This window comes from Megalobrama amblycephala, linkage group LG18, assembly GCF_018812025.1.
Source record: "Megalobrama amblycephala isolate DHTTF-2021 linkage group LG18, ASM1881202v1, whole genome shotgun sequence".
Classification (NCBI taxonomy): Eukaryota; Metazoa; Chordata; class Actinopteri; order Cypriniformes; family Xenocyprididae; genus Megalobrama; species Megalobrama amblycephala.
In genome coordinates, this window is record NC_063061.1 from 38,158,202 (window position 1) to 38,173,255 (window position 15,054).

At 35.9% G+C, this 15,054-nt stretch overlaps 1 protein-coding gene across 1 annotated transcript; it reads left to right on the forward strand.

Annotated features, from left to right (window-relative positions):
• The first annotated feature begins 4,315 nt into the window (after positions 1 to 4,315).
• Positions 4,316 to 14,598, forward strand: LOC125252149 (tripartite motif-containing protein 12A-like). Its single transcript, XM_048165220.1, has 6 exons — positions 4,316 to 4,785; positions 10,110 to 10,205; positions 10,290 to 10,520; positions 10,624 to 10,646; positions 13,781 to 13,899; positions 13,987 to 14,598. Exons 1-6 carry the CDS (start codon positions 4,384 to 4,386, stop codon positions 14,466 to 14,468), a joined length of 1,353 nt encoding a protein of 450 aa, XP_048021177.1. The 5' UTR covers positions 4,316 to 4,383; the 3' UTR covers positions 14,469 to 14,598.
• The last annotated feature ends 456 nt before the right edge of the window (positions 14,599 to 15,054 follow it).

Consider the following 15,054-nt stretch of genomic DNA (forward strand, 5'->3'; position numbering starts at 1 on the left):
GTTCAGTCTTGTGTCTTTTTTTTTTTTTTTTTTTTTTTTTTTTTTTTTTTTGCGTTTTGAAGCTCTAAAACATTTTTACAAATTCGCATAGTAATATATTTAAGGTGGGCTTTTTTTCTTTTTTTTCATTTACAAGTATGGATATGATATTTAATTTAATAAAACAAAATTTATAACAGAAGGGTGAATTTAAATGACACTTGGGGTTATAGGAGGAATTGTCTCCATTTTTACTGGCAACCAGCTGTATGTATATCACACCAAGATTTAGAAATAACCTCACAGTAAAAGAACAGGTGATAAAGTGTTTCAGGAAAAAAACAACAAAAGCCACAAGAATTCACCTAGAAATTAGTGTTTTTTTTTTTTTTTTTTTTTTTTTTTTTTTTTTTTTAACAGACGCTAGGACACATTTCTCAATACTTAGGTCACTTTTGCAAAACTCTTCACACAGTTCTCCTAACCAACTTTCAGCTTGGCAGAGCGGTTCATTTCACATTCAAAATGCACTACAACTACCAAAACACTTTATTCAGGTCTCAAATCAATTCATTCTTCCAGAACACTAGCAAAGGTTGACAGCCGACAAACACACTTTGTCACCCACAAAACAATGACCTAAAAAACACTAACAACATGTAGCATTATACAATGTTTTCTTGTGTAAAACAAGGACATATCTCTGTTTATAATTCACTGCAATATATGTTACTGGAATGAATCAGACATGATGCAGAATTCGTCAATATTTTATGTTGTCTCCTTTTGTAATGAAATTGAAAGCGTAACACCTGTGTAGATGTTCATCTACAATGAGAATCAGCTGTGGCTGGTCCAACTGTCCAATTGTTTTTATAGCATTTAATTTTAAGATTTAAATATATATTTCATTTAAATATTACTGTAGGAATGTAGCAAATTTCTGTCTTATTCAGTTTTGTATTATGTTATTGTTTTGAACATAAGTTTAACAGTTTTGAAAACAGTATGTAAGCATGTGCAAACTGGCCTGTACGTACAGAGAGTTTTGGGAGTTGTTGTGTCTGAGTGAGAAAAGAATTCATGAAATTTGAGAGATGTAGTCATTGAATGCATTTTGTGCCAAAGCAATGATAATTGATCCTCAGTTTAGCCCACATAGACTTCTGTTGTGCTCACTGTGTGAAGAGTTTTGCAAAAGTGACCTAAGAATTGAGAAATGTGTCCTAGCGTCTGTAAAAAAACTGTAAATCACTTCTGTATAAAGTCACTAACTGGGTAAATCTTAAACATAGTTTCCCAGAAAATAACACTGATAATCACCAGTGATAATGTGTTTAAGTTCTTTGTAAATAAGTTTATCATACTTACTGTCTAAGAGGTGTAAATTACTTATTTTTAAAGAGGGAAGAGAAACTACAGGTCTAGATTGGATCAGAAAAACTGCTTTTGATTATTCTTAACAATCCAGTTAAAAAAAGATGGTTCTTTAAAGGTTATATGTATTAATATGAATTTGATGTTTCCCCATTCAAAGAGATAGGAGCTGCACTTGGAGAGGCGTTTCAAAGATGGCCACCGAGTGAAATGACTTGTCTTAAAGGGACTTTGTTTATATGCTGAAATGGTTCTTTGTGTTAGAGTTTAGGGTTCTTTTTTCCCGCCTTTTTGTTTTTAAAATCTGTAACTCTCAAAGCCGCCTCATTACTGGTTTTCTGGAGCTCAGCTATACAACTGCATGGACTATCAACACATTCTCAACAGGTAAATCATTTCTTTATTAAAATGTCTATACATTTTAACTTTAAATATTGTAACTGGTTTCCTACCAATCATGTCTTTTTCGCTTTTTAGTTTAAGAGAACATGTGAGCAGTAGGGCTGGGCGATATATCGCATGAGATTGTCACGCGCATTTCGTCAGTAAAGCCGGTTCCCCGATTGCCGCTAAATCGCCATCACCTGCTTTCAAATGGAGCGGCATTTAATAGACAGAGCCGTAGATCACTGACAAGCGACACAATATCGCGTTCATTATCGAAGGCGATTCATCTGCGATAATGAACGCGATATTGCGTAGCTTATCAGTGAACTATGGCTCTGTTTATTAAATGCCGCTCCATTTGAAAGCAGGTGATGGCGATTTAGCGGCAATCGGGGAACCGGCTTTACTGAAGAAATGCGCGTGACAATCTCATGCGATATATCGCCCAGCCCTAGCAGCTGTTCAGTTAAGGCGAGCATACACTGTGCGATATCTGTGCGATTTCAGCAAGGTTACCAACTCACACTGTACGAGTAGATCGCGTGCGATGGAAAACCAAAACGCACGATTTATGTGCTCACACTATGCGGTCCGATGGTCGAGACGTGACTCGACTGCTCACACTATGCGTTTGAAATATGCACGATAAACCCACGTAATGGGATGCGCCGATTGACAATATGTTTCCAGAGATATCAAAAGCATCAGCTATATGGATATCAAGAGGATTTAGCATTTCCAATTCATATATTAAATAAAAATAATAATAATTAGCCTATTATTATTATTATTAGTAGTAGTAGTAGTATAGGGTAGGCCTATTTAATATTAAATTGATATTACAATTCATTTGGCCCGCAATATTTCATAGCGCATCACGCATAACTGACGCACTGCGAGGATAATAAAAGATTTGATTAGCTTATAATTACTCCTCACTGAAAATTATTTAAAGACATTTATACAATGAATTAAAGGCATATAATTAAAATTATTAACAGTGTGTTCGAAGACTGCAATAATCAGTCAATGAAAAGCAGCTTCACTTCAAAAACAACCTGTTTAATACGAAATACTTCTCTTCTCATTTTTTCACCCACTACATACAGTTTATGGGCCACAAGAGAAATATTAAGAAAATAAATTAAGATATATAGCCTACCGTTATCAGGTTGAAGTAGGATTTATCTCTCGTTGTCTCTGAGAGAATATGCACCGAAAGCTCGTCGGTTTTACTTTTTTTTTTTTTTTTAAAGGCTGGTGAATAATTGACAGGGGATTGAGACGTCTTCATCGGCATAACTCTCGCGCAAAGTTTGCACATTGCTTGTGTGATATAAAGTAGACATTGACTCGCCTTCCTGGTTTAAAATGGAAAAAAATTCCTATATTGCGACGTGACATTTTTCTTTATCACCAATTGCCAAATGATGGACAACAGTTCACATTTCCGCATTTAATAAAATTAAGTAGGCCTAAATATTAAATAGCCTGCATGAGTAAATAGAAAGTGAAAAGCGAAACATGTAAATTAATGATCAAGTAAATTAATACAAGAGGCACCGGTTATGTACACCCAGGTGGCTTGAAAGACGTGGGTTTATCATGCAACACGAACTGGAGGTAAGCAACAGTTTGCTAAATTGCAGCTAGTTTGATAGCTACAGAACTTAAAGATCTCCCTCTTTTCGTTTTCTTTCTTGCTGCATTGAAGATTGGTTTAATTTCTTTTTTCGCGCAGGCGCAGTGAGGGGAAAAAACACAGAGTTTAGGCAAGTCGGTTCATAGCTCTGCTTCAACTGTGCGATATCCTCACGAGGGCCGACCAAAATTTCTGACATGCCAGAAATTCATCCGACCATGCGATTGCCAGTCGGGAGAGGTTTATCGCCACTCGTTTCCCCGTGTATACTGCACGATCACTGCATGATCACTGCACGGCAAACGACACACGACAAAGCTGAAAATCGGCCCGACTCAAAAAAGAGTCGCACGAGTCAGAATTTGGCTCAAAATCGGACGAAAATCGCACAGTGTATGTCTGCCTTTAAGGATACTCATCTTCTCTTCTCCACATAGCCTAACAGAGATATTTTTGAGAATTTATGATCCATATGTTTGATTTATTTTCTTTTAATTATTACTTTGTGTAAACATACCCAGTCACAAAAAAACCCATTAAAACTATCCCATGAGTTTATATCACTTTTTATATTTATGATTATAAGTCGGAACAGTCTGAAGGTCTGAGCCGAGTTTGGTGGTTGTATAGAGTTAAAGTAGGAGAAGTTAGAGTCAAAAAATGTATTCTTGGAAGATTCATAATTTTAAACAGTATTTCAGTAAGTTCCTCAAAAAAATCCTGAAAGAAGGATTCTAATACAAAATCTAGCCAATATAAATCAGTTTAGACTAGGAGATATTCTACAAAATAACGCAGGAAATGAATGTAATAGTTTTCTTTTTCAGTAACTTAAAATAACTAATTTGTGAGAGAGGGTATAAAAAGGGAGTAAAATAAACACTTCACCAGTCGGTGGCGGTAATACCAATTTGTTGTTTGTCAACCACCAATAAAATCTCAAAAGAAGGAGGAAACGATTATTACTGAACTGAAAGTGAAACTTATGTTCTTGAAAAATGGCGTCACAATCTTTTGCTGAAGAGGATTTATCTTGTCCAGTGTGCTGTGATATTTATATAAATCCTGTTCTTCTGCCATGTAGCCACAGTGTTTGTTCAAGCTGTATTCAGAAGGTTTGGGAAAATAAAACATTAAAAGAATGTCCGGTTTGCCGAACAACATCTTCAAATGATCGTCCTCCGTTAAATCTGGCATTGAAGAACCTGTGTGAGAGTTTTCAAAAGGAGAGAAGACAGAGATCTTCATCTGAAGATGAAACGGTCTGCAGCTTTCACAAAGAGAAGCTCAAACTCTTCTGTCTGGATGATCAACAGCTCGTGTGTTTGGTGTGTCGAGACTCCAGAAAACACTCCAACCACAGATTCTGTCCCATCGATGAAGCTGCGATGGACAATAAGGTCAGATAAATGATGTTCAAAACATTTTATTAAATCATCAAATATATAATTATTGACAGACATTTTCACAAACCAGTAAGCCCTACTGATAAAAAATACTTGTGTGGGTTTCACATGAACAATGCAGACATGTTTTTTGTTTTGTTTTGTTTTTGTTTTTGTTTTGTTTTGTTTTTTTGTTAAATGATTGAGAGCAATTTAGAAACAAAACCGAATTTGCTTAATTTGTCTTTACGTCTTTAATTAATAATTTTATTCTGACTTCAAGCCAAAATCAGATTATAAAAGTTGTAATGCTGTTAATATGCTAATAAATGAAATGTTTAAAATTTTAATTGTATCGGTGAAATATAATTCTAAGAATATTCCGAATAAATCAAATTTACAGTACAACACTACCATACAATACTACAGTACACTGATTCTTGAGATAAGGGACAAAACATGTTTTAGAAGTTAGTTTTTATTATTTAATATTACAATATTTTAAAATTGATATATTTGTAGACAAAGGTCTTGGCTGATGAACCATGTAAGGGAACAGGTTTTTCTGAATTTTTTTTTTTTTTTTCTTCTTCTTTTTCATTTCTTTCAAAATTAACAAAAAACCTTCACCTGACAATACTGATGGTGTTGACGAAGGTCCAGCTAGGACCAAATATGTAAAGAGAATCATGGAACAACATTAGAAGAATTCCCCATATGCAAAAAAACATATTAAATCATATATATAGACTTTTTGAGAGCACTTGTCAATCATCAGACATAAAACCTGACGAAGTTGACGTCTGACGGAGTTGACAAAACAGAATATTTTCCACCTTAACCACATGTTGTACAGTGGAGCATTTTTTTCTCTCTCAGTTGTAGCTGCCTTAATAAACATATCAAAAATGCCAAGATTTATTCTACAAATATTTACAGAAACTAATACACCGGGATGATGGAGTTGACATGTTAAGGCTCTGACTGCAGAGACTTAAACATTGTTTGTATAAAATATATATTTTTAAAAAGTTTCCTACTGTGAGATCCACAATGAGCAGGAAATAGAAAAGGGGTCCTCAGAGTTGAAGATTACCATGACATTGCCTGATTTATTATTCAGAATTATAAAAAATTGATGCAAAGTGAGGACACAACTTTGATAGGCTTTTTTTAAAGGAAAATATAATTCAAGGCTTACTTTTAATGTTTAATATATTACAGGTCTCTGCCTTTTAATTTAAATGTATATTTTTTAATTTGTTGCATGCTGAGGACAGGCTAAATTACATGTTGCCTATTTTATTTAAGTATAGAGCATGTATTTAAATAATACTAACAAAATTATTTAAAAATAAAAGCAATGAATGTCCTGAGTATCCAGTGGAGTATCCATTTCCTTTAGATGTAACTTTTTAAGTATTTTTATTTTGGTGAATTTATTTGTTTATTTTTTACATAAAGGCAAAGATGTAACATTAAGGAAGATGACACAGCAGAATAAATTCAAACATAATATTTATTAACCAAAATAACAATCAAAAAGTCAGTAACAGTAGAGTCAATCAGTATCAATTGCGTGTGAATGGATGCACCAAATGAAATGTTGTCAGTGCAAGTGAATGGATGTAAAACAAAACACAAATAGCACAACATTAGAGCGCGGTCCTGGCAAGCTGCCCCCAAGCAAGACCTCCATGTTTAAATCAGATCTGTGACTAGCAACAGATAGCTCAATTCACGTCCCAATCACAAGACCTGCAACAAAGGGGGGAAAAAAAACAAACACCCAAACCAACACAACTCAACCTTAATGGTGTGTAGAACATGTTTTGTCCTTATCTCAAGAATCTGTGAGTACCTTTCATAAATTCATTCACAGTCTCATTTAATGATACATTGAGTAAGTACAATGGCACTTGAAAGAGTATTTATATAGGTTAATTATTTTTATTGCCTTTGTTTTTTAAGGCATTAACTGAATTAGCCTATTATATATGAAACAATCAAAAAATGGATGGGTCGTGTGGGACACAAATGCATCTTTTCCACCTTTTGACCACAAGATGTTAGTGTGCATGGTGTTGAAAAGCTTTGAGTAATGAACCATTTTACAATACAGCTGATGGGAAAGCCTTCATGATGCTGATGCTTCACAAAACTTATTTTTACCATCACTAAAATAAATGTGTCTGGTTTTAAGATAATGCCTTGATCCCAGCCTGTGTTCCCCTGATCTTTAGGGCTGGTCCAAATACCATTTTTTTTTTTTTTTTTTTTTTTGAGCTTCGAAGCTTCGGTAGTAATCAACTGAATATTCAAAGCCTCGGAGGGAGGGGGCTGAACATATTCTTCTCTCTAATAAAGGCAGTGTAATGAGTAGAAATATGGTGTGGCCCCTTTAAGAGCTGTGCAACTCGAGCACTGCATGTATGTGGGTTATTTCTGTTTTTCTGTTGCTCATTTAAAGTTATTTTCTTTATTAAGTAATGCTGTAGATGGCTTAACATTTGTGACGGACAGTTACACGAGTTTCATGGGGAATAATGTGCCAGTTGTGAAATGTCAATCGCCCTTGTGAAGTCTGTCTGGTATCAGTAACTTCATCCAATCGACTTCACACATGGCGGGTGTGTTGCTGCGGACCCAAGGGAGTGCAGTGTCGCATTTGGTGCAATATGGACACGCGACATGTTCAGAATTAATAAACTACAGAACAGCAAAATAAACTAGCTGAAAGCAAGGCAATTTTATTTGTATAGCACATTTCATACACAATGGTAATTCAAAGTGCTTTACATAAAGAAGAAGAATAAAAATAGAACATAAGGAATAGAAATAACAGTAAAAACAGAGAATTTTGCTATCTGGATGGAAGAGCTAGGAAGTCTTAGGGAGTTTTTTGTTGTTGTCGTCCGTCAGAGTGGATCTAAACGGATCTTCCTCACACGACAGGACTGCTACCTGTTAAGGCACTTCAAACTGATAAACACAGTTTCAATCTCCCCTTTTGCCAAGACACCTCAAACTGCACCACACAGCCCTAATCCCCCCTTCCGGAGATATCTTATCTATGCAACGCAGTTCAAATTTCCCCTTTGGAAATTTCCCCCTTTGGAAAGTGTCCTGACTGTAATCCAGAGATATCTTAACCATGCACTACAGCTCAAATTTCCCCATGGTTTGTCCCCTTATCCAAATTTACCAAATTTATCCTAATCACAAATGCTTTCTTCCTAATTTCAACCAGACAGCAATATTTAAAATGCATTAAAAGTCAGAATAACAAGATGATGCATAAAAGATATAAAATACACTAAAAATTAAATAAAAACAGGAAAAGGAATTAAAAGAATAAAAAGATAATATGTATAAAATAGAGTGCAAACAGTTCGGACATAGCACAGTGCTCAATCAGCAAATGCATAGATAAAAAGATGTGTTTTGAGTCTGGATTTGAATGTGGCTACTGTTGGAGCACACCTGATCTCTTCTGGAAGCTGGTTCCAGCTGCGGCTGGCGTAACAGCTAAAAGCAGACTCTCCTTGCTTTGAGTGAACCCTTGGTATTTCTAAATGATTTGATCCTGATGATCTGAGTGATCTGTTAGGTTTATATTGTATGAGCATGAGTCAAAGTTTGAACTAAGTTTGAACTAAATTGTTATATATAATATGCTAGTGCAAGTATATAACAATTAGTTCAAACTTTGACCTGTGGAGGGCAGTAATACAGTTAGCAGTGTCTACACTGCTGGAATTCTACTAGAGAAGAAGAAGAGAGCTAGTTCAAGACAAGTGTTTATGGTTAAAACGTATGTATAAGTCTTGTTTCTCTAGATAAGACTTTGAAGCTTTGCAGCTCTTGCTGCAGCTCAACCGTTTGGGGCTGTGGTAGATTTTCCAAGACGCACCTGACTTAAGTTGCCTTCCTGGGGCGTCTCCTAATCGACACCCGAGCATCTCCTAATCGACACTCAATAAATTTCCTGATCTTTCGGAGCGTTTACTAATCGACAATCATTAAATACATGGGAGCGTCTCCAAATCGACACTCAATAATATTTCGGGTCAACGTCTTGACCCCCTTAAACCTTGTTCCCTTATCTGACTTGCTGCAGCAATAACCAGAGACTCCAGATGTTGTCCTTTTAAAGCTTTAATCACGGCCGGGGGAGTTCTCATCAATTCCAGAGAATCTCTCTCCGAACAAAAGAATACAGCAGGTTTTATAGGATTTCAGGTACACTTCGCAGTCAGTATGGCATGATCTATCACTCATTATCATCAGTCTCAATACGATTGGTTTAGACTTAAGAAAAACATCTCAGTTCCTCTGTCCCGCTTACTGGTGAAGTAAATTTAGATTAGAACAACTGAATCACAAGATCATCAAAAAATATCACCGGGTTAATAGTTAAGATTACTCAATAGGTTAAAACAATTTCTCAAAAACTATTTTTTATCCTTAGAAGGATGCTGTCTAGCCAGCACAGCAGAGTTTTTCCACTTGTTACAACACTCAGTCCTAGTGACTATTTCTCTCTTTTCAAAGTTAGCTTATTAGGCCTGTAGAAGAAAAGAAATGTTAGTTCATTATTAATTAGTTCAAAAATTCCATCACAGGGCCAATTTAAGTCCACTATAAGGAGAATAATCCTGGAATGTTTTCATCAAAAACCTTAATTTATTTTCGACTGAAGAAAGAAGGACATGGACATCTTGGATGACATGGGAGTGAGTAAATTATCAGATAATTTTTATTTGAAAGTGAACTAATCCTTTAAGTATAACAAGGTTGGGGTCCTTTTAACTGTCCATCTTATTAAAAATTGCTAGGCTATATAAGATAATTGTAAAAAAAGAGTATTGTATTTCACCAGTGTAAACATATTCAAGTATGAATGAGAACCGTTTTGCGAGGGGGATGCCAGGTGTGCGGGAAAAAACGCATGAATATTCGAATCCCAAAATTGAAAATCGAATACCAACCCACCTATTCGAATAATCGAATTTCCGGGTCCAGATAATGAGTAAAATATTTTTTCTGCATTACAGCAATAAGAATTTGAGAGAGAAATAAGATTAACTGACATGGAAAAAAAGAGGGCCGTTGTCCTGCAGAGTTTAGCTTCAACCCTAATTAAATATTTCTGAAGCTAATCAAGGTCTACAGGTTTACTAAAGTTACAGCCAGGTGAGTGTTTCTTTCAGGGTTGGAGCTAAACTTTGCAGGACAGTTGCCCTGCTGGATCAACGTTCCCCACCCCTGGTTTAGTGCATCATCAGAAAATCATCAAAAAATAAAAAAAAATACACTATGTTTATGTTCTCTTTCAGGAGATACTCAGTACTTCATTGGAACGCTTACAGGAGGAACTGAGAATATCTGTGAATCATGAACAAAATCTGTGTAAATCTGCTGAAGATATTAAGGTTTGAAATAATGTGATTAATGCAATTCTGGAAGATACTAACGTAGATGTAGTTTGGCTAATATTGTTGCATCTTTAATTTCAGTTTCAAGCTCACCTCACAGTGACGCAGATTAAACAGGAGTTTGAGGAGCTTCACCAGTTTCTACGCAATGAAGAAGTGTTGAGAATAACAGCACTGAGAAAGGAAGAAGAGCAGAGGAATCAGATGATGGAGGAGAAGATGCAGGAGATGACCAAACAGATTTCATCTCTCACAAACATAATCAGAGACATAGAGCAGCAGATGAAGGCTGAAGATGTTTCATTCCTGCAGGTGTTCAATGAATCTTTATTATTCTCCATATGAATGTCAATTTCAGAGATTTAAGCCAAAATCAATTTTGCTGAATAATTCACATCTTGTTGTTTCTTTACAGAACTTTAAGGCCACATTGCAAAGGTTTGTGTTTATGTCATGTCTGTTTATTTTAGGTCATCACATTCTTAAAAGAAAATGTTCTGTATAGAAGCTTAAAGGATTCCATCAGATGCCTCATACATAGAACCTTTTAGAAGTTACCAACATTTTATGGATTCATTCTTTCAAATTTTATGAATTAAACAGCTTGTAAACTTTATCATTAAAAATTGAAATAACCATTTCAAACATGAAAGTAAAAATTTAAAGGGGTCCTTGATTATGAATTCACTTTTTTAACTTTAGTTAGTGTGTAATGTTGCTGTTTGAGCATAAAAACATCTGCAAAGTTACGACGCTCAAAGTTCAATGCAAAGGAAGATATGTTCTTTCTCAGAAATCACTTTTTAAGGACTACAACAAATGGCTTGGTGACATCACAAACCCCAAAATTTACATAAACCCCGCTCCCGAAAACACTCAACAAAGGGGGCGGGGCCATTTTGAGCTGCTTTAGAGAAGAGGAAGAGTTGTTGTAGTAGAGTGCTGTTGTCATGCCGTCATTTTACGCTGGACTGCTTCACAAACGAGGGTCAATTCAACACAAAAGATGAACATGACCAGTGGCGTACGGGACACCCCCGCAGACCCCGCAATGTGTGGGGGCCCCCACCCTATGATGGGCCCATCGCAGATTCACCTATTTAGGCTAGACTACTTTATAGCCTTTTTTTTTAGAACTGAACTCAATTGACTAAAGATGAAAATAAAGCATCCAACTGAAGCCCAAAAATGCAAGCAGAAGATCATAGAAAATAGTGCCAAATTACCACAAAAGGGGGGAAAATTCATCACTGTTGTTTCCATCGCCGTTTGTAAGGTAGCCAAGACAACAGCAAGCTTTGATGCGCTGTGTTACTGTTAGCGGATGTGTGCCGAGACAAATAAATAGGCCTATGTTCGGTCTTTGCTGAGACATTATTATTGTTATTTATATTATTATATATTGCCCAAACGTATTTACCCCATCGCCAGCTCTGCTAATGGTCAGCTACCGGAATGTCTGAAGTTCTTTTGATGCACCGATCGAAATTACTGAAGATTTGCGGCCGAAACAGCATTTTACGCGCTTGTCTAGAAGGGAACCTTATATACGCCTATACGCAAATTTGTGTCTAACTTAGAATTTAGACCAGCTAAAATGTATTGTTAGACCAAAAATATCTTATCAATTAATTAAGTAATAAAGACATGTAATAAAGTAATAAAGAAATTTAATAAAAACAGAAAGACATCTATTGCGTCAGCCTTATTCAAATGCCGACGTTCTTGGTTTTCTTCCTGTTTATTAAATATAGGCAAGTGGTTGATGAAACATTGATTGAAATTAAGATACAATTTCTACAAAACGACATTCATTTTAAAGAAAGACTTACTATAAAACAAAACTTAATGAAGTGGTCTAACTCATGTCTGACCCGCTGCCTATGTCCCGACATTGCGCATACGTCATGCTATTCACTTTTCATAATCAACATAGGTGACATTTAAAAAAAAAAATTAAAAATAGGCTATAGCCCAATATTTAAATATAAATATGAAACTAAATTGGCTAAATTTTTATCCCTCTGGCCGACGAATGCGCCGGCGCGTTCTGATGGATTTTCTCCTCATGACAGCTGAAACAACTTAAAACAGGCCTTCCGTCATTTTTGGCGATATTAGTGCAAGACTACAAATGGTCTACTTTTTTCTCTCTGCGAGAATTTTTCTGAAACGTCTCAAAAATGCTTTTAAACTCGCTGAATAACTACCTAAAAGAAAGAAACATCTCCATTTGATAAAAAATTTGTAGGTCTGTGTTAAATAAGAGGCGATCTCTCCGCTGGAATGTGTTGTTTCTGAAATCATGGCCAGTGCTCGTTGCGGCTCGTTGCGGCTGTTATCTGTTCTCTTGGCGCTCCTTTGGTTTTAATGAATAAATTAGCCTAAATATTTATTCCTGCCGGTATTTTAGTCTGCAATATCAAAATCACTAAACATTTTATAGGCCTATCATATAGGCTAGGCTATAATATTATTCGATAATAACATCAAATGGATCAATGCAATGATAATTCACCACATGATTCACTGTTAAATCAGTTTTTGTAAACTGTGGGGGAGATGGACTCAGGTGTACAACAAATTTTAACACATGACATCACTGCTTGTGGGAGGGGCCCCATCTCATTCTTTGCGGGGGGGCCTCACAGACTTGCAGTACGCCACTGAACATGACGGCACATGCTAGTGGATGAGTTGAATCAACTCCACAGCAACTACATAAATTTATCCACTAACCATTCAGAAACGTCCAGTTTCATTCTAAAAGTTGTAACTTCTTCCTGAGTCTCTCCATCAGTGTCGACTCCGGTTTGAACAATGTAAGGCTGAACACCGTTACTGACAATCCTCATTTTGGCTGCGTGAGATTCTCCAGCTTTGTTGTTGTTGAGCTGTTAAAGCTCCGCCCTCTTCTGGAAAGGGGGCAGGAGCAGCAGCTCATTTGCATTTAAAGGGACACACACATAAACGGCGTGTTTTTGCTCACACCCAAATAGGGGCAAATTTGACAAGCTATAATAAATGATCTGTGGGGGATTTTGAGCTGAAACTTCACACACACATTCTGGAGACACCAGAGACTGATATTACATCTTGTATAAGGGGCATTATAGGTCCTCTCTAATACATTTCTCCTTAGAATCTCTTTTGGCATAAAAGGTTCTTAAAATTGAGTCAAAACCCCTCAAGTTCTATATCCTTTTTTTCAGTGAGCATCGCATAATCTGATTTTGCTGAGTTCAACATGTTCCTGGGTTTGTTGATCCTGGGACAACATTCAAATCAACCAATCAGAATTGAGGGACAAGTTTACAGATTATGTCAAGTTTAGGCTTAAAATCATGAATTGGTGCTTCTACATCAGTGTTATTCATCTATCATTTCCCGCTGATTTTTGGGATAAGTTATGGGTAGGGTTAGGTTTAGGGGTAGGAATAGGGTTAAGACTAAATTTTCAGACTGGAATATTGTTCCAGGATCAACAAAATATGTTGACCCAGGAACACATCTAACTCAGCAATATCAGGACGTGCGTGAGCATCATCTCTGACTCTTGAATGTTGTTTCAGAGCCCAGTACAGCCTTCCAGATCCAGACCCCAGTCCAAGTGTGACGATCACTTTCACAGATCACCTGACCAACCTGAAGCTCAATGTCTTACAGAAGATGCAGGACAATGTTGGTGAAAGTGAGTTAAAACAGAACGCAACAATGATTTCAGTGTTTTTTTGTCTTAATGCATTTGTATGAGTGTGTATCTGTTCTCTCTCTTCAGCTTCAGACTTAACTAATGACTGGGGGGCATGGCCCGAAAAAGATTCACAGCAAGTAAAAGAAAAGAAAACGAGAACATTAACTAATGACTGGGGGGCATGGCCCGGAAATGATTGGCAGAAAGTAAAAGAAAAGAAAACAAAAACATTAACTAATGACTGGGGGGCATGGCCCGGAAATTATTGTCAGAAAGTAAAAGAAAACAAAACAAAAACATTAACTAATGACTGGGGGGCATGGCCCGGAAATTATTGGCAGAAAGTAAAAGAAAACAAAACAAAAACATTAACTAATGACTGGGGGGCATGGCCCGGAAATGATTGGCAGAAAGTAAAAGAAAAGAAAACGAGAAAAGTAACTAATGACTGGGGGGCATGGCCCGCAAAAGATTCACAACAAGTAAAAGAAAATGAAATGAAAACAGTAACTAATGACTGGGAGTCATGGTCCTATAAACGGTTCCCCACAAGTAAAAGAAAATGAAACGAGAAAACTAAACTGTTAAAATAATCAGTGTTGCAATCTGATGTACTTATGCTGAAACACCATTAACATTCCAGTTACACTTCAATTGCACATCATCAAATTCCTGACCATTACAAAGCTTCTAATACTACAGTAAAACACAGTGTAAAAAAATCAAAGAGAAGTTTGATGAAAACCATGTACACTTTGAACATTTGAGCTTTTCTTTTCTTTTATTTCAAAACAATCAATAGATATTACTACTTTTCAAAAAAGATCATTCTTACAAAAGTAAAAGGCGTGGTTTTGTCATTAATTGATCTTTTTCAGTTTAGCTGTAAGTTTTCATTTTATAAATTATCATTAACAATAATCAAGTTCAGATGTAATTTGGGTGTTTTGTACAATTTACAACATTGTTCTCTGTAACTTATGAAACAATAATCAATTTTATTGTTAATTATGAATTTGGGGTTAATCTGTAATGATTCTATAATGCCATATTTGTTCATGCAATTTTCTATGTATTATTTTTTTTAATTCATTAATTTGCAAAGATATTCTTAATATAGATAAACATCTCAATAGCAAATGTATAGACTAG

Excerpts from the sequence above, each read along its gene's own strand:
- LOC125252149 (XM_048165220.1), top strand. The coding sequence starts at position 4,384 with ATGGCGTCACAATCTTTTGCTGAAGAGGATTTATCTTGTCCAGTGTGC. Across the intron at positions 4,786-10,109 it reads AAGCTGCGATGGACAATAAG|GAGATACTCAGTACTTCATT; the intron begins GTCAGATAAATG and ends GTTCTCTTTCAG. Across the intron at positions 13,900-13,986 it reads GCAGGACAATGTTGGTGAAA|CTTCAGACTTAACTAATGAC; the intron begins GTGAGTTAAAAC and ends CTCTCTCTTCAG.